At 47.1% G+C, this 26,095-nt stretch overlaps 1 protein-coding gene across 4 annotated transcripts in view; it reads left to right on the top strand.

Moving 5' to 3' along the window:
• The first annotated feature begins 3,686 nt into the window (after nt 1–3,686).
• iqsec1a (IQ motif and Sec7 domain ArfGEF 1a) overlaps nt 3,687–26,095 on the top strand; it is a 91,782-nt gene continuing 69,373 nt past the window's right edge. For all 4 annotated transcript variants that reach the window (XR_012926702.1, XM_076026949.1, XM_076026948.1 and 1 more), the window contains exon 1: nt 3,687–4,351. Coding sequence is in view for 3 of the 4 variants with exons in the window: in XM_076026949.1 (XP_075883064.1) it covers nt 4,092–4,351 (260 nt within the window). In the remaining variant the exon portion in view is untranslated. The remainder of the gene's footprint in view (nt 4,352–26,095) is intronic.

Genomic DNA, 26,095 nt, shown 5'->3' with positions numbered 1-26,095 from the left:
TCCCCTCTTGTTTGCCAAGTTTTTTTGGGGGGGTGGCATAAATGACGGCGCAACCGGTGACGACTTGAAGTTCACATCGCCGAGTTCGTTTGCAAAAAACAAAAACGGCCATTAATGTCTGGGCAAACATAATCAAGTCCGGTTTGTGTACTTCCTGTGTTGATTTGATACTGAGGCAGCTCTCTATAATTAGGAAATTCCCTCAGTGGGGCACTTTTATACCGACAGAAGCTGATTGGGTCGGTTATTTACGACTTTAATTATGTACAATAAGGATATTAAAAAAAAAATACTCGGTTGTCAAGGATGCGCTTGCAACGCGCCGGCTCTGGTCGATGGCACAATTGCGCCTCGCAACGACTCCCGACCCCTTTGGATTTATCTCATACATCCGTCTGATGAAGAGCCCATGCAAAGCATTCAATGCAGGGAGGGGAAACCTGAACTGTGTGAGATTGGCTCTAATCTCTCTCACATTCTAGCGGACCAATCAGATTGTTTTTTTGTTTTGTTTTTTTAATTTACTGCTGGGTTGCTATAGCCCGAGGCTCACTATTAGTATGGGAAGTGACTTTAGTCTTTCCATCCAATTGTGTTTAAACCTCGGCCACAGCAGCATCCGCGTTAACGGCTCCGGCATTAGATTTGCAGTCCTGCTCGTCTCCGGCTCTCTCGAACCGCGCTAACGAGAAGCTGATTGATCACTGAACCCCAACGTAATTTTAAAAGCGACTGAAGACGCTCCCCACCTGAGGTTGGCCGGGCGGATGAGTGAGATTTCAAGGGTGAAACCTGAGCAACGCGGCCGCTGTGCGTCACATATTACGCGGATATTAGGAAACTAAGCCAGGCCTAATTTGTTGACTGAGATGACGACCTTGTGCGCCGGCTCAGATCAGTCACGCAAACGCACACCTACTCACGGTGCCTCTATACCGGCCGCTCACCAGAGACTCATCAGTATTCCCCATAGAGCAAAAAAAAAAAAAAAAGAAAGCTGAGTTTCCACTCTGCTGGTTGAACGATCGGGGCCTTTTCTTTCATCACAGGTGGCAAACATGCTGCGGGATTGAAATATGAGTGTTTCCGAGTTGCTTGGCCTTGCTGAATGACTCCACAAAATAAATCTCTCCGGATGGCGTCCGCGCTGGCAACCGGCTGGGTGTAAGCGGGCCAGCCGGAGGAAGAAAAGGAGCGACAGCAAGACGCCTAAAAGCGACAAAAAGAGGAGGTTTTGAAGAGGTCACGATCCCGGAGCTGCTGCTGCTGCTGCTGCCATCAATCACTGACGAGTCGCCGGTTCTAACGGTGCAGCCAGAGACGCCGAGGAAACCTCCAAGTTAAACACAAACGACTGATGGAGATGCGGGAATTAACAGCGATCAAGTGACATGTTGATCAGATTTTTGAGAACGTATTTGCACCGCTGTTATTATTCATCCACTCTCATTGTGAAGAGCTGCATAGAAAACGCTAAGCACATTTAGCCCTCTGTTTGCAGCCTCCTTCATTCTGGGCTTTGAAAACTGGTGCTTTGTTGTACCTGCGACATGTTTGGAAGGGCACAGAGCAAAGCGGACATGAGGTTAAACTCATTTCCGGCCAATTCTACAAATATGGTCAAATTAATTGTGATTAATGGTCCACTTGGCAGGCGACACTACGGCGCAGTGCGGCCTCAGAGCAAGAAGGTTGTGGGTTCGATTTCGGGCCTGGGACCTTTCTGTGTAGGGTTTCCTTGTTCTCCCGTGTCTGTGTGGCTTCTCCGGCTTCCTCCCGCTGTCCAAAAAACATGCATGTGTGGTGGATTGGGAACTCGAAATTGTCCCTAGGTATGCATGGGAGTGCCAATGGTTGTTTGTCTCTATGTAACCCTGCGATGAACTGGGCACTTGTCCAGGATGTCACCCTGCCTTCACCCTATGACAGCTGGGAGAGGCTCTGCAGATATTAAAAATGGATTGATGGATGGATGGTCCACTTGGCTGATGGTGTTGAGAGGAGGGTTTCATCAACGTACATGGAAGAGATGCAGAGGAGAAAAAAAGCAGCACTTTAATGCTACAACACAGTGTCATTGCAGCGGCTGTGAGACGGAGCTCCTTCAGGGTGCCATGTTCAGGCTCCTGCAGCCCCTCTTGGCCTCCAGCCACGTGGATTACAGGAGCCGCTGAGAAAAAAAAACAAAACAAAAAAACCCCTAATGGCCTCCATCTGTTCTCCATGTCCTCAAAACGCTTTCCGCTGTCACCGAGTTCCCCTGCAGCTCGGCCGCCGCATTAAAATAAGTTATCCCGGATTGTCCGAGTGCGACATGCGCCGCACGAATTCCAAACCCCTCCCGCGTTCTATTTGTCTCCATTTGCACTGTCACGGCCACTGAGGAAACACAGCCAGCTGCTCTGGAAAACAATAACAAAACAATAACAACAACAGCGAAAGCAAAAGAGGGATCAAAAAAGAGGGAATATAATGAAATCTGGCTCTTCACCTCTCCCCGAAAGAAAAGGAAGGGTGCATGCAGTTTAGATGCCTGTGCTGGCCAGTGGGGAGGAGAGCTCTGGATGCAGTGGGGGGGGGGGGGGAGCAAACATCGCTGCCTACCGCTGCTCGCTGATTGGCCTCCTAAACAAACAGCATCCCAGGTGGGGTAAAAACACGCTTTGTTGTGTCGCACTTTATTTCAGGGAAGATCCTGCGAATGATCTTGGCAGCAGTGGCCACTCTGAACTCTGCTTTTAGGGCACCACCATCACCGTCATCATCATCATCATCATCATCATCATCATCATCATCATCGTCCTCATCATCATCATCGTCACCAACATCATCATCACCATCATCTTCATCATCGTCATAATCTCCATCATCGTTGTCATCATCATCATCATCATCATCATCATCATCATAAAAAAAAAACCTTCTGGTCAGGGCAGAGCAGATGAAAAAGAGACACTCAGCAGCAGCAGCAGCAGCAGCAGCAGCATCATAATCAAACTCAAGCATCATCCTGGTTGTGTGGCAGAACACAGAGCTGCTGCTGCTGCTGCTGCTGCTGCTGCCTTCTCTCTCACACCCATGGGACTGAGCGGGTGCAAATCTGTAGCACAAAACAGCCCAGTCATTATCATGACTCCCCGCGCAAACACGATCCGTCATGAGCGCGGTGGACTGGAGGGGCTGCAGCCCGCTGCCTTCACCCGGCAGCGGCAGCGCAGAAACACACGGCGGAGTGAAACACACACTGCAGGCGAGACGCTGCGCCGCACAGGGTCTCTCTCTCTCTCTCTCTCTCTCTCTCTCTCTCTCTCTCTTTCTCTCTCTTCGCGCGCGCGCACGGACTGCAACAAAAGTTATCAAAACGCGCGTGACGCTGGAAGCCAAGCCCGCGCAGGAGCAGCAAAAACAAGCGAAGGAGGAGATATGGACATAAGGTGTCGCCTCGGATCACCATCATCATCATCATCATCATCATCATCATCATCATCATCATCATCGCCGCCGCCGCCGTCCACGCGCAGCAGCTGGTGCAAAGACGCCGCCTGACGCGAGCCGCAAGCTCGTAAAACTTCCAGGCCCCGCCCACTCGACAGCCAACAGCGTCTCGCGGTGTGTTTACGGAGAACACACACACACATACGCGCGCGCAAACACACACACACACACACACAAAAAAAAAAAAAAAAAAGTGACAGGAAGCGGCGTGGTGGCGGCACAGTGCGACGTGTGCTGGGAAAATGTCACGTCGAAACAGCCGGAGCTCACGTGGAGCCGCCCGGACGTTTGAGGTTTGACGCGCAGATTGGGAGCCTCGAGCTTGCGGGACTTCTGGAAGGAAGGAAGGAAGCAAGGACGAGGGAAGCAGCGGTGGTGGCATTTCAGCTCACCCGTGTCGACTTCAAACAATGGCGAGGCGCAAAAGGCGCAACCTGGCGGCTCGTTGCGTTTAACAATTATCGGGAATAATAATAATAATAATAAAAAAAAAACAAAAAACAAAACCAAAGGCTCCGCTGAAGTATCTCCCGGTGGACGGAGGAAGTGGGCGGCGGGGGGCGGGGGGAGGGCTTTAACACCCCCCCAGGAGTGACATGGAGAGCCCGTGCGAGAACCCGACCAGGGCTGTGGAATATTTGCAGGAGCTCAACAAGATCATCGAGACGCAGCAGGAGCTGCTGGAGAGGCAGCGGGGACGGATCGAGGAGCTGGAGCAGCAAGTGTCCGACCTGTGCGCCGAGAACGGCTGCCTGAAGGAGGAGTACCAGCGGCACCTGGCAACCTGCAGGCTGCTGCAGGGCAACAACAGCCTGGCCGCCCTGGGAGCCATCAGGGAGCGACTGACGGCGGAAAAGTAAGGGCGAAGTTGTGTCGCGCCGGAGTTGTCGACACACACACACACACACACACACACACACACACACACACACACACACGGACGCAACAACAGTCCTTCTATTTCATTTAATTTCAGTTTGTCGGGAGTGGGAAGTGTAATCTCGTGTCCAGGGGCGCAGCTAGCAATATTGGGCAATGTGACTAAAAATTGGTTTGCCCCCCCCTCATGTCTACCACATTAAAGGCAAGGATACTTAATAAAAAAAAAAAAAAAAAAGCGAAGTGTCTGTCATAGAAACATCTCAACATATGATACCCCCCCCCCCCCCCCCCAAACACAATAACACAACCCTCACCCCAAGCAACCCCAGGGCCATCATCTAAATTGGCCCTGTGCTGTAATCCAAGGTGGTCTTAGAGGAGGATTGCATGTTGCGTAGGTATGTTCATCGCTGATACACAGAACGCAATAACTACAATCCTTGGGGTGGGGGGGGTGGGGTTGGGGGTCTCAGTCGTGGAAACCTGGATCCTGTATGCAGTTGTGTTTCAAGGCTGCTCCCTATCTGCAGGCGGAGGGTTAAGCCCCGAGCAGAGCGGGGCAAGGTGGTGTAGATATAGTGTTAATACAAATGGAGTGCGAGTGCAGCTCCTGATAGAGTCAGACTGAGGATTATCACAGCTCTACTCTACTCTATCTAGTCTAGTCTACTCTACTGTACTCTACTCTGCAAGGTGCGCTTGTGTACGAAGGAATCGTCTGTGTTTGACAGGCAGCCATAGCTTGTCACACCACTTGGGCAAAGGCCAGCTCGGGATCCCTACTCACACATGTCCTAGTTCTGGTGAAATAGTTTAAATAAATAAAACTGAAACCGCCTTTAACCCTATGATTCCATTTGAAGCGACCCAATTTTTAGATTTCTAACAAAAAGCCATTAAAAACAACAACAAAAAGAAAAGGGGCTTGGTTATTCAGTCAATTTTGCAAGAAGATTCATGTTTATTTTGTTCACCAGCCGATGTACATGAAATACATTTGTATGACATTAAGTATTTATGTTGTGTCACCAATACAGCATCACGGCAGGTAGCGCTTCAAAGATTTGAAGATAATTGTTGTTGTTTTTTTGCATTTCAGACTCTCGTTTATCGGTGTTTGGTGTTTGGTTCGGCAGTGTGGCCGTGGACAGTCAGTCGACACAACTTTTCTGCACGTGCGCAGACTCACACAGGCCGTGTTGACAGAGATTTGCTGTCCTTGCCCCGGCTCAGCGTTGAAGTTCAGTCTTTGTTTGTCTCGTGTCCCGAGCGTCCCTCTGCGCTGACGTCAGCGCGGGCGGCGAAGGTCACGTGACCGCGCTTGACCTCAGTGTTGGAGTGGCTGCAAACACGTAGCGTCGACACAAAGGATGTGCAGTGTGGCTCATAAATAGCCCCCCCCCCCTCACTCCCTCTTCGCACAGTGTTCTGTCTGGTTTACCTCATAACCCACCGGATAGAATCCAGGTCCAAATTCAGTCGAGCGGTACGCCGCTAAATGAGGAGCCTGCGATTGCCGCAGTGACCCAGATGAAATATGACAGCCGTTAAAAATGTAAAGTGCATTTTATGGACGATGCAGACTTTTAAATTGGCTTTTTAGTGTGATGGGCAATTTGAATAGAGCGATGATGTAAAGGGAGATATACCAGAGTAAATGAGACGGAGGTGGTTTCTACTGGAAATGGTTTCTAGCCCGTAGCCTTCAGTTATTTCTGCCACTTCAGTCACCAGGGACGCCTTGGTTGCGGCAGATCCTTGTTGTCCTCCTTGGACTTGCACTTATTTTTCCAGCGGGACTCGGAGGGAGTTGCAGTAGAGTTGGGGTCGTCTTCTTTTCTGCTGCTGACCTCCAGCAGGAGGTCTGAGCATCTGCAGGAAGGCTAAAAGCCCGTTCTATTCATTCATTGTTTTTTTGTAGCTCTAATGACTTATTGGCTCGTAGCAAAGCGGATCAAGGCATGGCAGTGTTGTTTTGTCTTTCGCCGCCTCAGTTCGTTCATCCTGCTCCAAGCAGTCGACACTGTACACCGTCATTAAATAGTTGCAAAATCCAGGCCTGTTTACCACACGGCCTGTATTTGGCAATGCCAATGAGCAAATATTGAACCCAGCACAGCAAATAGGCGACTCAAGGTAATTAGTACATGTTGGCAGATTGACCATTAAAGGCTGACTGTCCTGTCAATCAAAAGTAGACTCGGTCGTTAAAATATGTACAGCGCGTGGTCATTTGCATCCCTCCGAGTCGATTCTTAACGCATCCTGCGTGTTGAACACATTGGAAATGTGCCATTAAGCCATTGTGTGATTTACAAAGGAGGACCAAATCTTTTAAAAATGTGTTTTTGTTGGTCGGTAGTGAACGTCCTGTCATGTGTTTTAAGGTAAATGTTCTACTTGGGTAAACAACAAGCCTTGGCTTATTTTATTTGTGGGTTTGCTTTGCAAAAAACAATGACCGGTTTCTAATTTCATCAGATAAATGGAACTTCCCGAGGCGAGTGTTTGAAACATTCTCATTAGCGTCCCTAAAATATTAATTTCCCTTCGCCGGGACATCAAACTGTCTGATTTCACACAATGCCAAGGATGTGGACGTCGCTGCTTTGTGTAATGAGCCTTGTTCCTGTCGCACTTGTACATTTGTTGACTGCGGAATCAGGAAGTGACCTGCAGCCTGTACTGTCAGGAAGCGAGAGGAGCTACTTGAAACAGCTGCAGACAATAGGCTGCTGTGGATCTGGGTCATTCATCACAGCGAACAGAAAGAAGTTCGGTCCAGATTCCTGTTGGACAAGAAAATGATGAAAAAGCCTCAAACTCATTTGTACTTATGTTAAATATAAAAGGAGGGACTGCATCAGTGTGAAACCTCTGTCCCTTACGTTTAATTATAATGCGGGGTGTGTTCCTCATAGACAGCTCTCCATGCCAAACCTTGGCTAGCTACTCATAACATGTCAATCTCCTAATCTAGCCAGGCTAGATTTTTCTGCTGCGGTACCTCGAGCAGCCGCTGGGAAACATTGGCGCGATGCCATATTTCCAGTCCGGTACCCAGTTCTTACAGTACATCCATGAATCTAGCTCACTGGCAGATTCAAATACATATACGTCTATGTATGTCTCAAGTTGCATGGCACCAAAGAGCATCATTCCTCAGAGACTTGCGTGGAGGAAAGTCTTGCTTGGTAACTTTCTTCAGGAGGAAACCCATCACATCTTCCTCATACCCGCTGGTGAGGTCGGCCAGGTCGCACCCGAGTCTGTGTGGGAGGAGTTTCAGGAGCTCCACTGTGGAGGAGCGCCGTCAGGTTTGAACCGCCGGCATCACCATACTGCAGAGCCAACGCCGCCTCATAAAAAATTTATCAGGAGGGAAAATAAATCTGGAGGAGTGTGAAGGCTCAAGACAAGGTATTTTGTCCCGGCGTGTTTGCTTCGCCCCAAGTCTCCCATGCTTCGCGTCTTCATTCTGCCCTTTCTCCTGCTTGCTGCTTGTGACGTAGTACGATATGAGCTTTGCATCAAATGTCTTTCGTCTTCGGTGGCCAACTTTTTATTGGTTCTCATTTTGCTTCCGAAAGATGTCGCTTAAATGTGGCTTTCCACAGTTAGTCCACTTCAGCATGGTTTTGTTTTTAAATACATGTCGGTCTTTTGTAAGCACCCCAAAAATCTGAGATTCATTTTTGAAGTTTGCCCTCTTTTGCTTCTTTTTTGTTTGTCCTGCTTTCCGGCCGTCCCTTCACCACTAGACAGCTGCTACCGTGCATTACCGTGACCCTGAGTGCTGGAGAAGCGGTGATAGGAAAATGGATGGATGGATAAAAGGCCATATGACAACAAACACATGTTCAATAATAAAACATACAGTCCAGGCATTGGGGTGATATTCTACTTGAAAACAAGAGACGCATCCACTGAACGAAGCATAGTTCCCGTCTATTTTTAGCTGCGTCCATTAGCTTGCTGCTAAAGGACAGCCGGCATGTTGTTCGTATGTTTTGTTTTTTTTTGTTTTTTTTTTCCTCCCGGTGCCTCGTCCCGTCTATTAGCGACAGAATGCGGCGGGAGAGCAGGAAATGTGATGCGCTGCTGATGGAGGACTTTGTGTGGTGCCGTGTCAACACTTTGCTGCGAGCGGGCTCCTGGCGGCCGAGGTCGTCCGTCAGGTTCTCAGGATGCGCAGCTGCTCTGATCCCTGTGTGCGTCGGGCCCTGACGGGAAGCCATAAACCCTGTTCTAGTGTTGTAGGACTGGAGATTGGTCTTGGTCTCAAGACCGTTCCGGAGACCACTTTTTAAGGGTCTCGTCTTAGACTCGGAGGCCTTTTTTTTCTGTCAAATTATTGAAAGAAGCAAAAAAGAAAAACACATGGGAGCACAGTTGATGTGGATTTGCAGCTCAACTTCACTTTTTTTTTTTTTTTTTCTTAAATTTCTACAGCGAATCAGTATCACAGTAACATCTTTGAGGAAACCACCAAACAAGAAGCTCTCACAGTGAGTTCAGTTGCAGTTGTGGCCACTGGTGATCAGACGCTGTGAAAGTGGACATAATCACATCTACCTGGGTCTCCTGCCACGTTTTTGTTGCTTTCGCTTCCTGTTTTTTTTTTTTTTAACTTCCTGTTTTAAAAGGATATGGGAGACAGGCTCTGAAGTGATGTGATTCTGCAGCCAGTCGGTCTGTGGCCTCCAGTGACGTCAAGCCAGCATTGTGCTTTCATGCGCTGCCTTTTTGTGTTATTTTGTGAGAATTTTTTGATATTCCACTCTCAGATTCATTTAATGATATAATGATAATAATAATATTGAATTATTCAATGGATCTGAAGAGGGAAACTGGATCCCCCACTCAGATCATCCATCCGTCAAGTGCGTTTGCTGCTTGTTCATCACAAACTATTCATTCCGCAGCCCTCTCAAGAGCCTTTTTCTCAACAAGTGGCAATAACAGAGATCAGTCTCCCAGTACTTTTATTCATTTCGGGTCTTTTGTTGACTTGGGTTTGTTGTTTCGTCCCTTTCAGTGAAATTGGTTTGGCCCATTCCGTGCAGAAAGTAATGTAAACGCATTCCACTTGCCAGTCCTGTTTTTTTTTTTGTTTTTTTGAAGTACCGTCTTACCCCAGACCACTGCAGCCAAAAGAGATTTGCTTTGTTAAAATAAATGTGAAGACCTGCGTTTTCACCGGACCGCCAGAATTGGTCCATACCCTGCCAAATTGGGACCATTACGGGGATCACGCCCAGTTTTTCTCTGTTCTGAGGTTCACTATCTGACGCTGGCTGAGATTAAAATCTCAGAGGATAAATTGAAGGGGCATCCAGGTGGATTGATTTCCAGCCAGACGGCAGAATGGAGTCTCCGCTGCCTTTAATCCCTTGTGTCTGTGTTAGTGGATACCTGCCAGGCCTCATTTGTGTTGCGTCACGCGTTGGCCTCGGTCACTGTTCGAAATATTCAGACGGGCAAAGATGTAATTGGTCAGTTTTTGCATTCAGTGTTCTTGCCCGAATTGTAAGAAAATGTATCCCGACTTTGAGCTTCATATCCCTAAAATTGGATGGGCAGTATAATGCAAGATGTAAGATTTGTCTTAATATACACAGGCATGGCTTAACCATGTAGAAAAAAAATGAAACCCATTAACTCCTATTTAGATAAAATAACTCACAAAAAAAAAAAAAAAAATCGAAGTTCAAACTAATGACATTCCTGGTAATTATTTGCATGAATAATTTCAAGATTTTTTTTTCTCTTTCGCTACATATTAGTGGTAATTCATCTTTAAGCTAATCTGTAGAATAGTTGACGGGAGAATTTGGTGTTGAAAATAGCTGCGGGATTGTTTTCGGGTGTTTATGCACCGGAGTCGCATTTTATTATTTGGCACGGCAGAGAGGTGCCATTCCACCCCCCCCACCACCCCACCCCACCCCGTAGGCGGTCGTTTAAATTCAGTTTGAGGAAGGGTAAGTAATCTTCAGCCCTCCAATAATAAATAACATGAGAGATCGCAGTTTATTCCGAGAGCCTTGGCGCTCTGATGGGGCTAATGTGAAGGTTTGGGCGCTGATAAATGAGCGGCTCTCAGGTTGTTGATGTTTTATCAGATATCAGGCGTCACTCGGACAGGAGGGGAAAGTAAACACTTTAATAAAAGTGAACAATATGTCCTCTGTTGACTGGCGTTCATTAATCCTGCCTCTTAATCTGTTTTTTTTCCCTGCCGGTTTTATGCCAAATATTTGTTGTTTTTGGGGTTCATTCAAAAACTTTTGTGAGGACAAAAATGAATAAAGGAGCAAGGAATTGGAACAACAGCAGTCTTATACTGTAGAAATCACCTCTATTATCGGTGCTTCCGGAATGTTGCCATAGACACTGATAATGCAGTATTGTATATGCATTCTCTGGGTATTATTGCCTGACCTGGAGTTTTATAACATGGCTCCAGTTTAATCCCGAGATCCTGAAGCTCACTCCCACAACAATGAGCCGAGCTGCTCATCTTTGCATAATGATCTTGCTATTACTGACGATGGCATTTTAATGAGCCTCTGCCAAGGGACCCACTGACTCCGAGCGTGTCCAACAAGTCAAACAGAGCTGCAGACTCCTTGTTGCTCCGAGTCGCGGTGAGGCTGCACCTCAGTGGAATCTGTGAGGCGGCATAGTTTTGTACGGCGAGTCTTTTCTTAAGCCAGCGAAAGGTCCAGTGTGTGAGATTTAGTCGCGTCTAATGGTGACAAAACACAACTCGGAACAATGTTAATGTCGTTGGCTGTTTGCTGATGTTTGACTCAAACCCAAAGTTGAATCATGTTGTGGGATACTGGCCGAATCCGAATCGAATGGAAGTGGACCTGCTCTTTATGTAAACTGCTCTTTGTTACAAGCTCATAGAAACACAAGTTGTTGCTTTTTAAAAAAGATTTTGAGGGACTTTTCCAAACTAAAAACGCATGCATTTCCTGTAGTTCATGCTTGCTTGCCCCTTTAAATCTTACGCCTTGCCTCTTTAACCGTCCGGGGTGGAGCTGCAAGTACCGCACAGAGTGTTTAGTTGTTCAGCTAATTTTAATCAGACATTAATGTTGTGGTGTTTGTTCAGTTCATGTGTGGAAAAATTACTTTACTTTTCTGTCTTCAGCATCTAAAAAGTAGCAGGAAAAGGAGCATTAAAGGGTGGAGTGGCTGTTTTTCACTTCCTCTGAAGGCCAAACGGCAGCGCGCAGCACTTCTCCTGTCGAGGGTTGTGCACCGTCCGCTGAGCTGCATGGACCTACATACCAACCGCAGCGTGCCATTTGGCCGTCATGTCCTGCTAACCAGAACCTCAGCTGCCCTCGCTGCCTCTCCCTGGGTGGAGCCTCCAGCCCGGAGATTGGTGTAAATAAAGCACCTCCAAGACCCGCGTAACGGCACGTGTCACCGGGGAGCCCCAGGCGGGACGTAATGGCACGATGGAGAAAGCCCTTCCTCGTGGCCGCAGGCGCCCGCTCATTTTCCCGACGATCTGCTGAACAATCAGTGTGCCAAACCAAATTTACAAGCACATGCGGCCCATCTCTCTCCCAGCAAAGCCCCCTCTAATGAAATACCCCCCGGCTCGATTAATGCCTGCCCGGGGATGATTTGCATCCAGGGCCGCCTATAAATCTCCGGCAATGGCCAAAGACAGTTGTGCATCTCGCGGTCAAAAAAAAAAAAAAATCAACCCAGAGCCGACGGCCTTCATGGATAATGGACGGTCCAAGTGCTGCTGCAGGACAGCCAGGCAACCGCCGACCTCCGTCGACTCCGCTTCAGACCCATCGAGACTCGCGTCTTCTGATGTGGCTCTTTGTCCCACAGGAAAGGATAACGATGGCTTTAATGAGGGGCCACTAAATCATGTGACGGTTGATCTGGCCAACAACAAAAAAAAAACGGCCACGCCGACGGCCCGGCGGTGAGGCACGCAAACACCAAACTGTGCGCCGCTGCCTCGGTTTTGATTTTCACTTTTAATGAGAGCGGGACTCAAGTGCGCGTTCGCTGTTATGGTTTGCAGCCGCCGCAGGAGTCCAAACTTTCTCCCCGCAACCTTAAGTCACTCTACAAAGCCTGGGTGCGCCATGTGACATCGCAAACGCGCGAGCTTGCCTCGTTACTGGTTGCTAGGTGCCGGCCGGCGGCAGTTTATTGGAGTTTGGGTAAAGTTGTGAATGCTTTGTAGCAGAGAACTAACTACCAAAAGAACGGTACGGAGACTGCGGACTTGAATGGGGCGATAAATTAAATAAGTGTTGCGGACTGAAAAGTCAAAATTGCTTTTAAGAAATTTAATCTCTTAAAGGGAAATTAAAGTGGGACTCTCAGCCCAGAGAAAGCACGTAGGCACTTTTTGCATTCATCCCGAGACGCGCGAGAGTCTCCAGTGTCGTCTGCGAGGGGAAGAGGAGAAGAAGAAAAAAAATTCCAATTTACCTAAACACCTTCCCACGAATTCTGAACGCGCTTTGCGAGACCGCTCCGGCCGTTTGACTGCGAGCCAGTGCGAGCGTTCGCGTCAACTCCGCTCCCTCTTTTATCGCCGCAGACTCGGATAAACACCGGAGCGCAGCCGCGCCCGAGCCCAGTGGAGCTTCTTCATCCTTTATTTCTTCATAGTTGAACCAATTACCCGCCTCGCAGCTGTCAAAAGCAGCTGATGCAGCGGCGGTACCTGCGGAGAGCTGCTTTTTAAAGGGAGTGCACGCTGTTTGCCAGTTGGGAAAGGTGTGTGTGTGTGTGTGTGTGTGTGTGTGTGTGTGTGTGTGTGTGTGTGTGTGTGTGTGTGTGTGTGTGTGTGTGTGTGTGTGTGTGTGTGTGTGTGTGTGTGTGTGTGTGTAACTGGGGGGGACAAGAAGACAAGCTCTGCTGCTGATGCTCATGGTGTCAAACTGGTGCACTTCGGTGGAGCCGTGCAGTGTTAACAGCAGAAACTTTGGGCTTGAGATGAATGCGACTCACATTTCCACAATTGAATGCAATTTCTGCGGGTTGCGGACACCGTCGGGAGGCCGGATCGACACTTTCCATTAGCTGCACTCGCAGGTGTTGGAGCTCTAATCTGGGGCGGCTGTCCCCCCCCCCCCCCCCCTTGCTTTGGTATACGCGCCTCGTGTAGCTCCGGCGGCTCCGAGGGCTGATCTAAATCCGAGCAATATGTTCAGGAATGCAGCCAGAGTGAAGGTGAGATCTCGCCGCTATCAGGCGCTCCGTGTTGGCTCTCAGAGTGGAGCTCGGCACAGAGGATTTCTGGCATTTTCAGGGGTTTTGCAGTCAAATCCTGTTCAAATCAGATCCCGTGATGTCAGGATATTTGACCTTCGGCCATGTGGAGGGATGTACGCACGTTTGAGACCATAAGACTCTTCCTGACTTAATCAGAAACAGTCAAGAGGGTGAAGTTTTCCTTCCTTGCGGCGTGGAAGCCAGTGCTGAAACAGTATTCTTTGCCTTTAAAAAAATAAATAAATAAATAAAATTGACCTTTATTTAACCAGGTCAAGTCAATTGAGAACCAATTCACGTTTGCAGGATATTTAGTGTACCAGAAGGGATACAAAAATGTAGTCTTCCCCGAAAATGAAAATATGAATACATATTATATTTCTCATAAAGTAAAAATGTATTTTTTTTCTATTTTGGTGTTCTAAATACCAACAACCCCCCAAAAACATGCCTGAGTACATCTTTAGCATTTTATTCAGTTTTTTTTTTTTTTTATCACAGACATTGCAGAATTGAATAGAGGATTTCTTTTCCTCCCCCACAAACTATAGGAGTCCTGCTAACATCCTTCAGACCGTACAGCTCCGAGACTCCGATTCCATTCCATTAATAACCTAAATGCAGCCGAGACAGATGAAGTGCCCTTTGAGGTTGCATTAATAAAGGCTCTGCTCCCAACCTGACAAAAATACTGATGGGCTCGGTGGTGCCGCCGCATCCCGTTTCTCTGCGGACACGCGGCAGGTTCCTCTAAATAATACATTGACTATTTGGGCCGACTTCAGAAGAGGCGATGATGACAAATGAGTGCGACTGGAGGAGGCAGACGGATGGTCCTCCTCCTCTTCTTCTTCTTCTTCTTCTTCCTCTTCTTCTTCTCCTTCTCCTTCTTTCACTCTCACCCTTCCCTGCAGAAGGTTCTCAGGGCTTCCTGCAGGGGCGGAGAGCCAGCCAGGGGTCACGCACCACTAACTCCTCGGAGGTGCATAATTTGATGGCACCGTCGGAGGGAAACCACTACAGAGGACAGGGCCCGACTCATTAGATCTGCTTAGTCGTACACAGCTTCGCCTGTAATTAGCTGCTGATTAAAACGCATCATTCAGGCGTGTGTGATATGGGAAGCCCAGAGGTGGCAAAACTATTCACGTTCTGCACTTGAGTAAAAGTATGGATACTTACTTGTGTAAAAAAAAAAAAAATAATAGTCAGGTAAAAGTGAAAGCACTGGTTCAACTCCTGTACTCAAGTAAATGTAAAAATGATTCGTTTTTTTGCAATTAATGAAACAAAACATTTGTTGATAAGCCGAGGTGCTAAAATAATCTTCCTCTAAAAAATGATCCAGTTTTATATTTCACTACACAACAGCAGAGTTCAAATAGCCGCACTTCAAGCAAGAACAACTATAGTCATAAAAAATGACTCACTTCTTTTAAACACATAAGTAACAAGCACGTTTTAACAATATTAGAAGTAGAAAGTGCAGATATTTGTGTACAGATGTGAGGAGTAAAAGTAAAAAGTCAGAAAAGGGAATGTATGGTTACCTGAAAAACCTACTTTAGTACTTTAAAGTATTTGTTCTTAGTTACTTGCCACCTCTGTGGATGCTGCAGACAGAGGAGTCCTAACACATGACTTATGGCTTTTATTCACAAACTGGGACGAGGCAAGTGTTTTTTTTCCCCTGATGGGCAGAAGTGAAGAGTCTAAAGTACACAGTTGCACAGTGTTGTGTCCTTCTCGAAAGAAAAATGGCCTTTTAAAAAAGAATGAAATAAAAACACAGTAACTCGAGAGGGTCGTAGAGGAACGTCAGGCTTCACCGTGTACCCCTCAGGAAGCTGTCAGTGTGAGTGAGCTGCACCGGCCAACTGCAGCTTCAGCTCATTGATCATTTGATGACACTGTTGTGAACCAGGGCAGCAAACTTAAAAAAAAAAGAAGAAGAGCGGGCCTGTTTATTTCCAATATAAAGTTCAGTGAATAATGGCGTTACTTTTATTTGATTGGATTTTTTTTTTCTTCCCTCCTAAAAGCTAAAAGTTTGTTTGTTCATTTTCAAGGTTTAGAGTGTTTCTTGGCTGTCACTATATTTTAGTGGCACATTAATAAAGTGTTTGGGGGAGACTTTGGAAGCAGCAGCAGTCTGGTCGTAGCAGTGCGGTGAGGGACACTGTGAGGCTCTTATTGAAATGACTGTTTACTTTGTTGCAGAGTTAAAGACTGATTTAACGTTTCAAACTAGAAGAATGTTGAAATAAGCCAAAAAGTAAAAGAGAAAAGATGGCAAATGTAAAACAAAGCAAGTGTGCCACCACCCAGACCGCTCTTGCTGTTGCTAGCTGCTAGCTGATCATTTGCCGTGTCACCTTTAATATGCATTCAGACGCTCTGTGTTCTGCTAGTCATCCTGTTGATTTCATTTCTGAAATCCGCCTCTTCCACCTTCGCCAACCTCTTCTTGAAAGTGTTTTCAGTCAGTCTCTGGGTTCACCTGCCTGTTTGCTTCCTTTCAGCTGATTTATAACCAAGAAGCAGCTGCTGCGGGCCGCCCTTAAAAAGCCCCTGAAGAACACAAAGAAGAAATTCTGGGAGCGACCTCTTTGCCGAGCTCCTGCTGAAGCTATTAGCATTAGCCGGGGATGCGCTAGCAGCAGCTGCTTTATGAAATTGGGGGCATTTTCACAGTCGAAGAAGAAAAAAGGACAGTCACTGGAGGTTTTCCGAGGAGGAAACCTGTTTTGTTTTGCCCTTTATTGACTTTGGTCACAGTTTACTGAACAAAACTCTCAAACCAATGGGAAGTTTTGTTTCATTGCTTGCTAACTTGCTGGATTTTGAAGAAAATGTGCCCTTTCAGCTAAGTCAAAGGCAGTATAGTGATAATTCTCATTAATGTCTAGACTAGACCAAACCAAACCAGCAAGAAATCAGGTTGACAGAAGGATTTTCCCAGTCAGTTGCCTGTCATTCACAAACGCCTCAGTTTCAGGTTCCCGTCAAACCCCTCCGTGTCCGAAAGGAGAGTTGCGTAGGTGTGACAAAACGCCGATATCCAGTGCGCTGGGACTGAGGACAGGGTGATCAATCACACCTCGTACCCTAATTGCCTCTGATTTTCTTCTTCTGCAAATAGCCACGCGGCCTTTACTGCCTCAGCAGCCTGCCATAATAAGAGCGGACAGTAATTGAATGAAGTGCTGGAAGGCATTTTCCTAAAGCTCAACCCTGCCCAACATTTTTTTAGCAAAAAGAAAAATAGTAATAACAATTATTTTTCTAATTACGCCGGAGCAGGTTTGTCCTGAACTGGGGACAAAAAAAACGAAACTGCTACCGGGGAAATTGTCGGCAACAGATGAAAATTCAGAAGCCGCTACCAAGTCCACGTGCAAGTAGTGCGCATGTGGCTTTGTGTGCCTTGTAATGTGCCACATTTCATTTTCGCGATTTCGTTTCATTCATTCGAAGAACACCGTTTTCTGCAGTCACGGCGTCTGGTTGCTCCTACTGCTGCAGAAAAGCAGATTGAAAAACTCTGTGTCAGCATATTTCTCTCTCTCTCTTTCTCTCTCTGGTGTTGGCTGTGCCCTCAGTCCACTTCCACCCTCATAACAGGAAACAGGTTTCGCACACTGCAACAGGAAGCGGTGACGCACAGGCTGAAGGAAAGAGTGGCACTAGTGAATTCCAGAGATGTGTGGCCGCTCAAAAGTCAACTTTGTCCTAGAGACATGGGGCCACTTGCAGGTTCATCGGGATCCCTCAAGACACAGCCACGTCAACTTTGGGGGGCATGAAAATTTTTCTTCCTCCAAGGTGGGGAGTGACAGAGAAAGTTTGAGAACCACTGCCTTAGCCGAACAAATTGGTTTCTTTATGCTGAAAACATTAACATAGGGATCTTACTGTTGGCATAATACCGACCCAGTCAGTACCAGTCACGGAGGTTCGGCCTGGCTTCCATTGATTCTGCCTCTGCTCGAACAGGGAGCTCATAAAAGTTGCAGGACTAACTACACATTTAATGAAAAGGAGATTTAGAGGCGAAGACCCAGTTTTTGGAAAGTTGTGCCACCATCTAAAGCCTAAATACAGAGTGCTGTAAACAGTTGCTCACTAAGAAAAAAACAACGACATTGTGTATGTGTGTGTGTGTGTGTGTGTGTTTGTGTTTGTGTGTGGGGTGAGGTGGGAGGGGCGGGGAGGGGGCTGAGCCCATTTTATGCTTTTTATCCAGTGATGAATTCTGAACTGTTTCCAATCTTCTTTCTTAACTGCCAATTAAAATCAGTCTTTTCACATCCAGCCGTGTCAAGGTCACCCAGTGTTAACGACTAGTTTACATTTTTAAGGCAGTCACAGGTGTGTGTGGGCGTGATTTACAGCCGTCTCGGCGTCCTTTTGTTCCTGTCTCGCCGTGAATCTCGGACTCATTGCCACCAACCTCTTTTTTTTCCTCTTTTTTTTTGATGACTTTCCGATGCATTTCCTCTCCGATCTGAAGAGGAATTTGAAAACTGTTTCAAATCATGGCTACTGAATGAGTATGCTCTTTTGCAGGACAATGCACAATTGTCCTGTGGATAGAGAAACAAGTGAAAGGAGACATCTGTGTCTAAATCAGCCTCCTTTAATTCTTGCCTGGGCCCTTTAACAATAAAAGGGATGGTACCGTTTTGTTTTGAAACATACCAGTGGTTCCGAATAACTGCCAGGAAATAGGTCCTATAAATAGCACGGTAACTTCCTTCTCTGGTTTAAAACAAAGACCTGGCAAAATAATGCCGGTTATTGTAAATATTCACCATTTGACGTGAGAATCAATCCTAAAACGCCCACGTTTTGTATCTGAGGCATCGCTATTTCAGTATTGCCGAGCACAACACAAGGTGAAGTCAGGGTTGTCGTCACCGTGGAGTTTTCGTCCAGAACCAGGAGCTGTCCATGGTTCTGACCTCTCTCCATCCTCACGCTAGCGATGGACGAGCTTCGAAGAGGTCAGATCGCTGAAAACGAGCAAAAAACGATCAGCCTTATTAAATGCAGTCGGCAGCATGCATCTCTTAGGCTCGTCCTTCCACAGCATTTCATTAACTGATGAACCCCCCCCATCCCTCCCGGACCTAATGTAGACACTGATAATGGACTCAGCCCTAATTAAAACACCAGTCTCATCAAGTTTGTTACGTGCTTTGGAGAACAACGACAACAACATTTTTTCTGATGTTTCGCTCAAATAATGAAACAGTGACAGAGAAAAAGGGTGCATGTTAAAAAAAAACAAAGCTAGAATTGATTAGAACGTCATCTGGAGGAGAGAAAAAAAGAGCAGAGCAAACCCAAGTAAGAAGAATTTTTGCATTTGACTGGTGCAGCAGCTCTGTACCTCAACGTGTCTCCATGTAAAAAGGAAGCAGCAAGGCTAATAAATTAGCCCAGAAGTACCAGGCAGGATCTTTATTGGCCCTCAGTGTTATGGTTCACAGAGCTGGCTGCGTTTCAGCTCCCTAATTTAAAGAGTAGTTCTCCCGCCACTGAAGCACCTTTCACTGACACCCATATATCTGTGAGGGGCCAGTGGAACTCTCATGGCCGAAACTGGCATCGCATCATACGAGTATTTCATTTGATTCAATCTCTGTCTTTAGTTTTTACACCTGGCTTTGTTCCCACCATTTTCAAGTATTCTGGTTCTCCCACTGAGACACGGAAATGTGCCTGTTGATGAAGCAGAGGGACATTTTTCTTTCAGAGCCTTAAAAAGAAATTCCGCAATCTTTTACAGCAGGGACTGGAAAACGAAAAGTTGCCAGTGTTTTATTTTGTGTTTCCCCCCCCCCCCACAATTTTTTGTGTGTTTTCTCTTTTAGTCCCATTCAAATGGAGACCACCACCAAGACTTGTATTTCCAGTTTCCCTTGTAATTTCAGATTGTGTCACGCGGTGCACTAACAGATCTACACCATTAGTCACAACAGAAGACCTTTTGTGAGATTTTTTGAAGCTCTTTTCCCACTCTGTTGAATCGCAGTGCAATTTGAATCTTCCATATATGTTGTTGTATGTTGGGTGACGGAATATTGTGTTACCAATCCCTGACTAATTGGCTCTGTTTGTCGGTCCTCCGTGCCAGATCCCCAAAATTGGCTGCTGTTGCTGCTGCTGTGTTGTTGCTGAATCAGCTTAAAGTCGTCTGTGTTTTTCTTTCGCTAAATTTCAACTGGATTTTCGCTTTCTTCTTCCCCACCAATCAAAAAGCATTCTTACCTGGTGCTTCTCCGTCTCGCAGGTCAGAATTTCACCCTTCCAGAATTGCTCGCTACGTTCCACTGCGCTAATATTGGGCACACTTCGAAACCGTCATGGTCATTGCGCCCTCGTAGCGGGAACTTCGCAAACCAAAAGGAGCCTTTGCCAGAACACAAAGCTCTTGGCATGTTGCCGATCCGTCCCGTCGACCGTCAGATTAGTGTGGCCGCTGCAGTAGCTGGAGTTCTATCAGGAGGGCATTTTTTTTACATCCAGATATCGTCTTCTGTTCAGTTGAGCGTGTCGAGCTGGTATCGGTAGAGGACCTCTCCTCCTTCTGAAAGGTCTGAGCCCGACCCGTCACTGTGTCTGTTCACGGGGTTCGTGCCGAGGAAATGATAAGACGTTCTGTCTGGCGCAGGCTCGGCTGACTCTGTGAACTTTGGAGATTCCAAAGCGTCCCTGCAGAAGGTGGAGATGAACGATTTGGAGCCGTAATGCGACTCCATTGTGCATGTGGAGAGATGGAATGCTCTTTCTGGTGCCTGATCTTCAGCCTCTCTCTATAGGGAAGGTTTGCCGTGTGACCCAAACAGCCTCTTTTCTCTGCCTCCATCGCACCGAGCGTGCAGGACGGACGGACGGATGGACAGATGGACTCCATCCAGACGAGTTCAATAGGACGTGGCGCTTTGACTGTGTTTTAGTCAAAAAAAATTTCAGGTCATGTCTGCTCTTCCCCGAGGTGCTCGGCTCTCCTGGCAGCTTTTCACTCGGTTCTGAAAGTCCTCTCACAAATCTGATGGGCCACAGCCTGCAGATGTGTGCCAGTCTTTGTCTTCACGCCATCGCTGAAAAAAAAATGCATGTCGTGACAGCGCGCGCACAATGTTGACAAATGTGCACAGGGATCTAATTCCCCGTCTTGTCTGCTCGGCTGTCTTGAACAAGAGGAAAGGAAAATAACAATTATTCAGTTCATGCATCAGATGATATTGAAATTGTTTTGTGGTTTTGCACATTTTCTTGGTTAATGTATGTATCAGGTTGAGGTTTAAGTCGCCTTTTAGCCAATTCTGAACATTATGTTCCGTCTTTAGCGATGCAAGAGAAGTGTTTATTTGAGTAGGTGTACCTCTAATTGCACGTGCACTAAACACTGAATAGCTTTGTAGTGTTAATGTCAGTGGATTGTGCGAAAATGCAGCGTACCGTCGATGAAAGCGGAAACTGAGAAGTGGTGTAATGGTTACAACAAGTGCACTGCACTTCATTATGCTAACAGAAAAGAAATGTGACATGGGACACAGTTAAATCAGGGCACACATCTATACAAACAGTGCTGCTGTTTAGTCCCTTCCTGCAGCTCTTTGATCTCGTGTTTCCCAAAGAGATTACATTGCTGTAAAAGTTAATTAGCTTGCCTTTTTTGGGGGGGGGGGGCTAGCAGCTTGGAAAGGTAGCATCTTTTTGTTCAGGAATTGTTGAGCATCATCCTGAAATTGCATTTTATACATATGGTGGAAAACCTCGGGTAACTGCAGCACCAGGTCCTCTTATAAAATGTATTTATCATCAATTTGTAAGCTTCTGCCGCTGCCGCAGGGATCTGAAGGCGCGGCGAGAGAACTGGAGGACAAGGCTTCACAGGCAACAGGCCCATCTCACCAATTTTGATCCTTTGATGAGGCTGGAAGCCTCCCAAATGGCAGCAGCCTTCTGCGCGCTGTACTTGGTCGGGAGTTTGGCCAGAGTTCCCAGAATCCTGTCCTCATTACTCCATCTGTGTTACTGTATATGCTGAGGCTCAACCTCCACACGCTGCGGTTTCGCATCCGTGTGCCTCTCTTGGCAGCCGCAGTGGTGATAAAAAAAAACAAAGTTAAAGTAAGTGGTGATTTTCATTTAGGTGCTTTGAGATACTCGTCGTGACGTCGGGCCCGAGAAGCTTCGGGAGCGGCGCGTCTCGCTCTCTGTCAGGCAGGACTGGCCAGCCAAGGTGCAGCACTTGCTTTGCTTCCATCAGGTTAAGACGTTAAGTTTGTCAAGGAAAGGCCTGAGATTGATTTCATGACATATTGACATATTTGACTATGAGTAATTAGTAAATATTATGTAATATCAATGTTTGATATGCACATGCATGACAAATGTTTTTTTGTTTTTTTTAAATTGCGTATCTTTTAAGTCCTTTCCCTGTTCCATTTTTATTCTGCCACATTACGAAAGCCCCCACCCCCCCCACCCCCCCCCCTACCCACCCGGCCTCTTACCCAACAGGAGCAGATGCACGTTGGGTCAGAGCTGTTGTTTTACATCTTAATGCAGAGGAACAAAGTGGCTCCGCTGGAGAGCTCTCATCACAACAACACAGAAAACAGGCTCATCGGTATGCGCGGAATATAGCATCAATAACCAGATAATTGCACTTCGTCCTACATACATAAATGAGTCTTGCTCCCGCTCCGACACCATGCTCCGAGTTAATTATGGAGGCAAAGAAAAGTGGCGGCCTCAGGGAATTTTCCCAGCAATTGAATTACTAATTGTCAGATTGCAGTCACTAGTTAACGCTTAGCGTTTTCACAAAAAAAGAAGAGGAAAAAAAAGAATCCAAATCTTTATGTTGGTGGATTTCTACCAATGAAATGGCTTTTACATGTCTCTGATAAAGATTGCCATCAATGGCAAAACACACAGATGGAGAACAGTTGTTTGAGAATTTGCGCACAACCCACTGAGCAATTTCATCCTTTTTTTTGTCACACGAGATAAATTTCCTTTAAGAAAAAAAAAAAAAAAATCTACAGGAGTTCTCTATAAGTGGGAAGTAGTCGCCTCATAAATGGCTATGACTTCCCTAAATTTCCAACGAGTAACTGGAACCTAATAAAAGTTAAAACCCTGGTTTCAAACTGATGCTGATTTTCTTTTTTCTCTTGCCTGCGCGCAGCACTGTTTCCCCCTCCGCTGCACTGCTCCTATAGAGCGGGGAGCAGTTAGTCTCAGTTACAGCTTATGCTCCTTTCTCTAATGCTCTCCCTATGGATGTAGGCATAAGCATCTCGCCGTAATTATTCCACGGCGCCTCTTTAAAGGGAAGCCAGTTTCACATGGTCGTGAACATCGCTGGGTCGTGCGTTTATTTTTTTTTTCCTTGTTGTATTATTATTATTATTTTTTTTTTTTCATCTCCCTCCCCTCGCCCTCCTCAACACACACACTCGGGGCCATTCGGAATCATCGGCACACGCCAGCCAGTCACTCACTCACTCACTCACTCACTCGCTTGATATGCTTCGCCATGACGCCAGCGAGCAGCTGATTTAAAATTGTGTGTGTTACATCGGCGGGTTGGTTTCATTACCATTAATAATGGACGAGCCACTGAACTTGGCAAAGGCGCCATCAATAAATAAGCCGCGCTCCCGACGGCTTTGGCGAGCGCTGGCTGGTTTTGATATAAGTCTGGAGCGTTTGTCTGTCGTGGGGGGGGGGGCTTGGTGGTGGTGGTGGTGAGCGGTGGTGAGTCTCTGGCTCGGGCTAATGAGAGGGGGAGAGCAAGACGGCGATTGTCGTCTGATTGCGCGGACGCCTTCCATTCAGATGTGATTAGAACTCGAGGACTCGGCCGCCGTCTGGCCTCGCCGACCCCGCCCTTATTGGATTGTTCCTCACCGGCCGTCCGCTGCTCCCCGGTGCACGTTTTGATACTGTGCTTATTCACATATAAATATATACTGTATATATGAAAGAAACCCGCGGCAGCAGACGGCAGAGCGCCGGCGCAATGCTTTATCGCTCCAATTGCAAAGTGTGGATGCAGGTGGAAATTGCGATTTAACTGGACCGTGTCTGTTTGTGTGTGTGTGTGTGTATGTTTTCTCCCCCCCCACCCCCTTCCTTCAGCGTTGGCTTCTGGTTTCTCTACCTGTTGACTCTCTGTGAGAGATGGCAGCAGTTTTAATTGGGCATCGTAAAAAGCCGCGGCCCAGAATTTCATTGTCTTCCCTGATCGTGGATATGTATTTATTTACTCTTAAACGTTTTTACGTTTAGTAGTCCGTCATTTTTACAAAATTGAAATTGCGCTCATTTTACTACTGACCAGCTCTTCATGGATCAAGGTAACAGTTGCCTCAGAGGGAAACCAAGAAACCCAGTTGTTTTGGCTGAAAACATGAGAACATAAAACATTTCGGTTGTTCTGCTCCTCCGTTATCATTACTTTTTTCACCCGACTGGAATACTTGACCAATCAGGAAAATGCCCTCCTTTGACAGCACGGCGAGGAGTAAATGGGTGAAATTTCAATTTCTGAGCTGAGCCATCCCCTTTGAGCTGGAGGAGGGAATCTGGAGTCGCAGAGCCGCAGCCTTGATGGGGTCCGCCGCTCTTTTATTTCCCCTGCAAATCTCCGCCGAGAGTTGGGCAAAACAGAGAGGCGGGGATTATAACGCCCTCCCTGCCTTTGTGGAGTCGACAATGGAGAGAATATAGAGCTCCGCCGGGCTCTTGTTGTGGAGGTCAAAGTCTTTCTCCGCTGTGCAAAGCGTCCGCGGCGAATCCCGACTCTGCGCTGAGGACGCTCCTCCGTCTCTCTTGCTGTTGTTGTTGTTGTTGTTGTTGTTGCATCATCGGAGTAAATGGGAGTGCCGGGTCTGCGCCCCTGCGAATACTTTTGACTCCAAGAGACGTGGCGTCCTGTCTCTGAAGCTGCGGGCAGGACGTTTATCTAACAAGGGCACAATGTGTGGACCGGACTGTGCTTAATTCACACAGAAATACAAGCTAAAAAGAGTCGGCCGGACCCGCGGTGTCGTCCTGATGCGTGTCTGGCTGGTTAGAGTGCTATTTGTCTGCTGGTAGGCGAGTTGAGAGTAGGCGAGTTTACGCAGTCACTTCTTTTTCCTGATCAGTTGACATTAGACTTGTTTCACGCCGACGTATCACTGAATAAAGTGACGGTATTGATTGAGAAGTTCCCCTAATGTCACAGCCAGCCACACCAGGAAGCCCGTTAGTATTTAAAGATGCCCTATGATGGCCAACTCCAGATTTAATGAATTGATTTTTACTGGTCTACTTCCAACAATAAACACGGTTTGCCTGGTCTATAAACTCCTAATTTGAGCTGTGCGGGTCTTAGAAAAACTAGCCTGAGGAGGCTGTTTTGGCTCTCTGCCTCCTTGCCATTGGCCGTCCGCTCATCGCTCATTGATGGCGCCGCTGGCTGGTGGGAAAGACGGCCACTAGCTCTCTGCAGCCTACAAAGAAAAGTTTTCAGAGGCGTTAAAGCGAGAATCTGATCGTCTTGTGACACCGAAAAGGGCAAGTTCCATACGGCTTGAATCATGCGCTAGGTCAGGGGTGGGCAAACCTTTTTTAGTGACGGACCACATGACAGACCTGCATCGAGTGGGCGGGCCACGGAAGTTTGGGGTGGCGGAGCAAGCTATCGCTATCACGTTACGCTAACCCGGCAACGTTACGTGCCGACAAAGTTTCGTTGGGGGGCGGGGGGGGGTTCCCTTCATCGACTCTTGTCAGAGCAGTGCAGAGAGCGATGCTCGATGTGATGGCCTGGGTGCTAAACCTCTTGACTTTGACCTTGCGCTAAGCCTTCTCTTACTGAACAAACCGGATTTTGGGGAGTCGATCTGACGCTGGTCTGAAATCGCTTCACCTGCGCACGTTTCAGGAGGCTAAAGGTGCGCTTGCAGAGTGAGAGGGTTCAGGTTCCTGCGGGGGAACTCTCACTGCTTCGACATAATTCGCGGCTCTGACAGACCAGAAACGAGGTCCGTGTGCCAGGCTGCGGCTGTGCAGCGCTTCGGTTCGGAGTGACTAACGGAGGGCAGTGGACGGCATTTAGACTGATTCAAGGTTCACCGGCTCTCGACTGAGGCCGAATAGATGCATTAGCATTTTTTTCAATTAATTATTCAACATGCTGAAACAGCAGCAAACGGCGGTGACATAATTAGCCATTGACGTTAGTCAAGGCCTCGGAGCAGGAGTGAGCTCACACAGAGAGAGTGAACTGTGTTTAAAAGAATCAAGGATGCGCACACGTTCTGATGAAAGATTGAATTCTTTGGGGAACTTTTGCTGTTTTGCTGCATTTTCAATGCCGGTAATAACAGCTGTTACGGTTCTGAACAAGATTTCTTAAATAAATTAGTTT

Source organism: Nelusetta ayraudi, unplaced genomic scaffold, assembly GCF_046127955.1.
Source record: "Nelusetta ayraudi isolate G7.1 ecotype Tasmania unplaced genomic scaffold, CSIRO-AGI_Nayr_v1 ptg000019l, whole genome shotgun sequence".
Classification (NCBI taxonomy): Eukaryota; Metazoa; Chordata; class Actinopteri; order Tetraodontiformes; family Monacanthidae; genus Nelusetta; species Nelusetta ayraudi.
The sequence above is the reverse complement of the archived record's forward strand: the minus strand, read 5'-3'. Positions and strand labels throughout refer to the sequence as shown.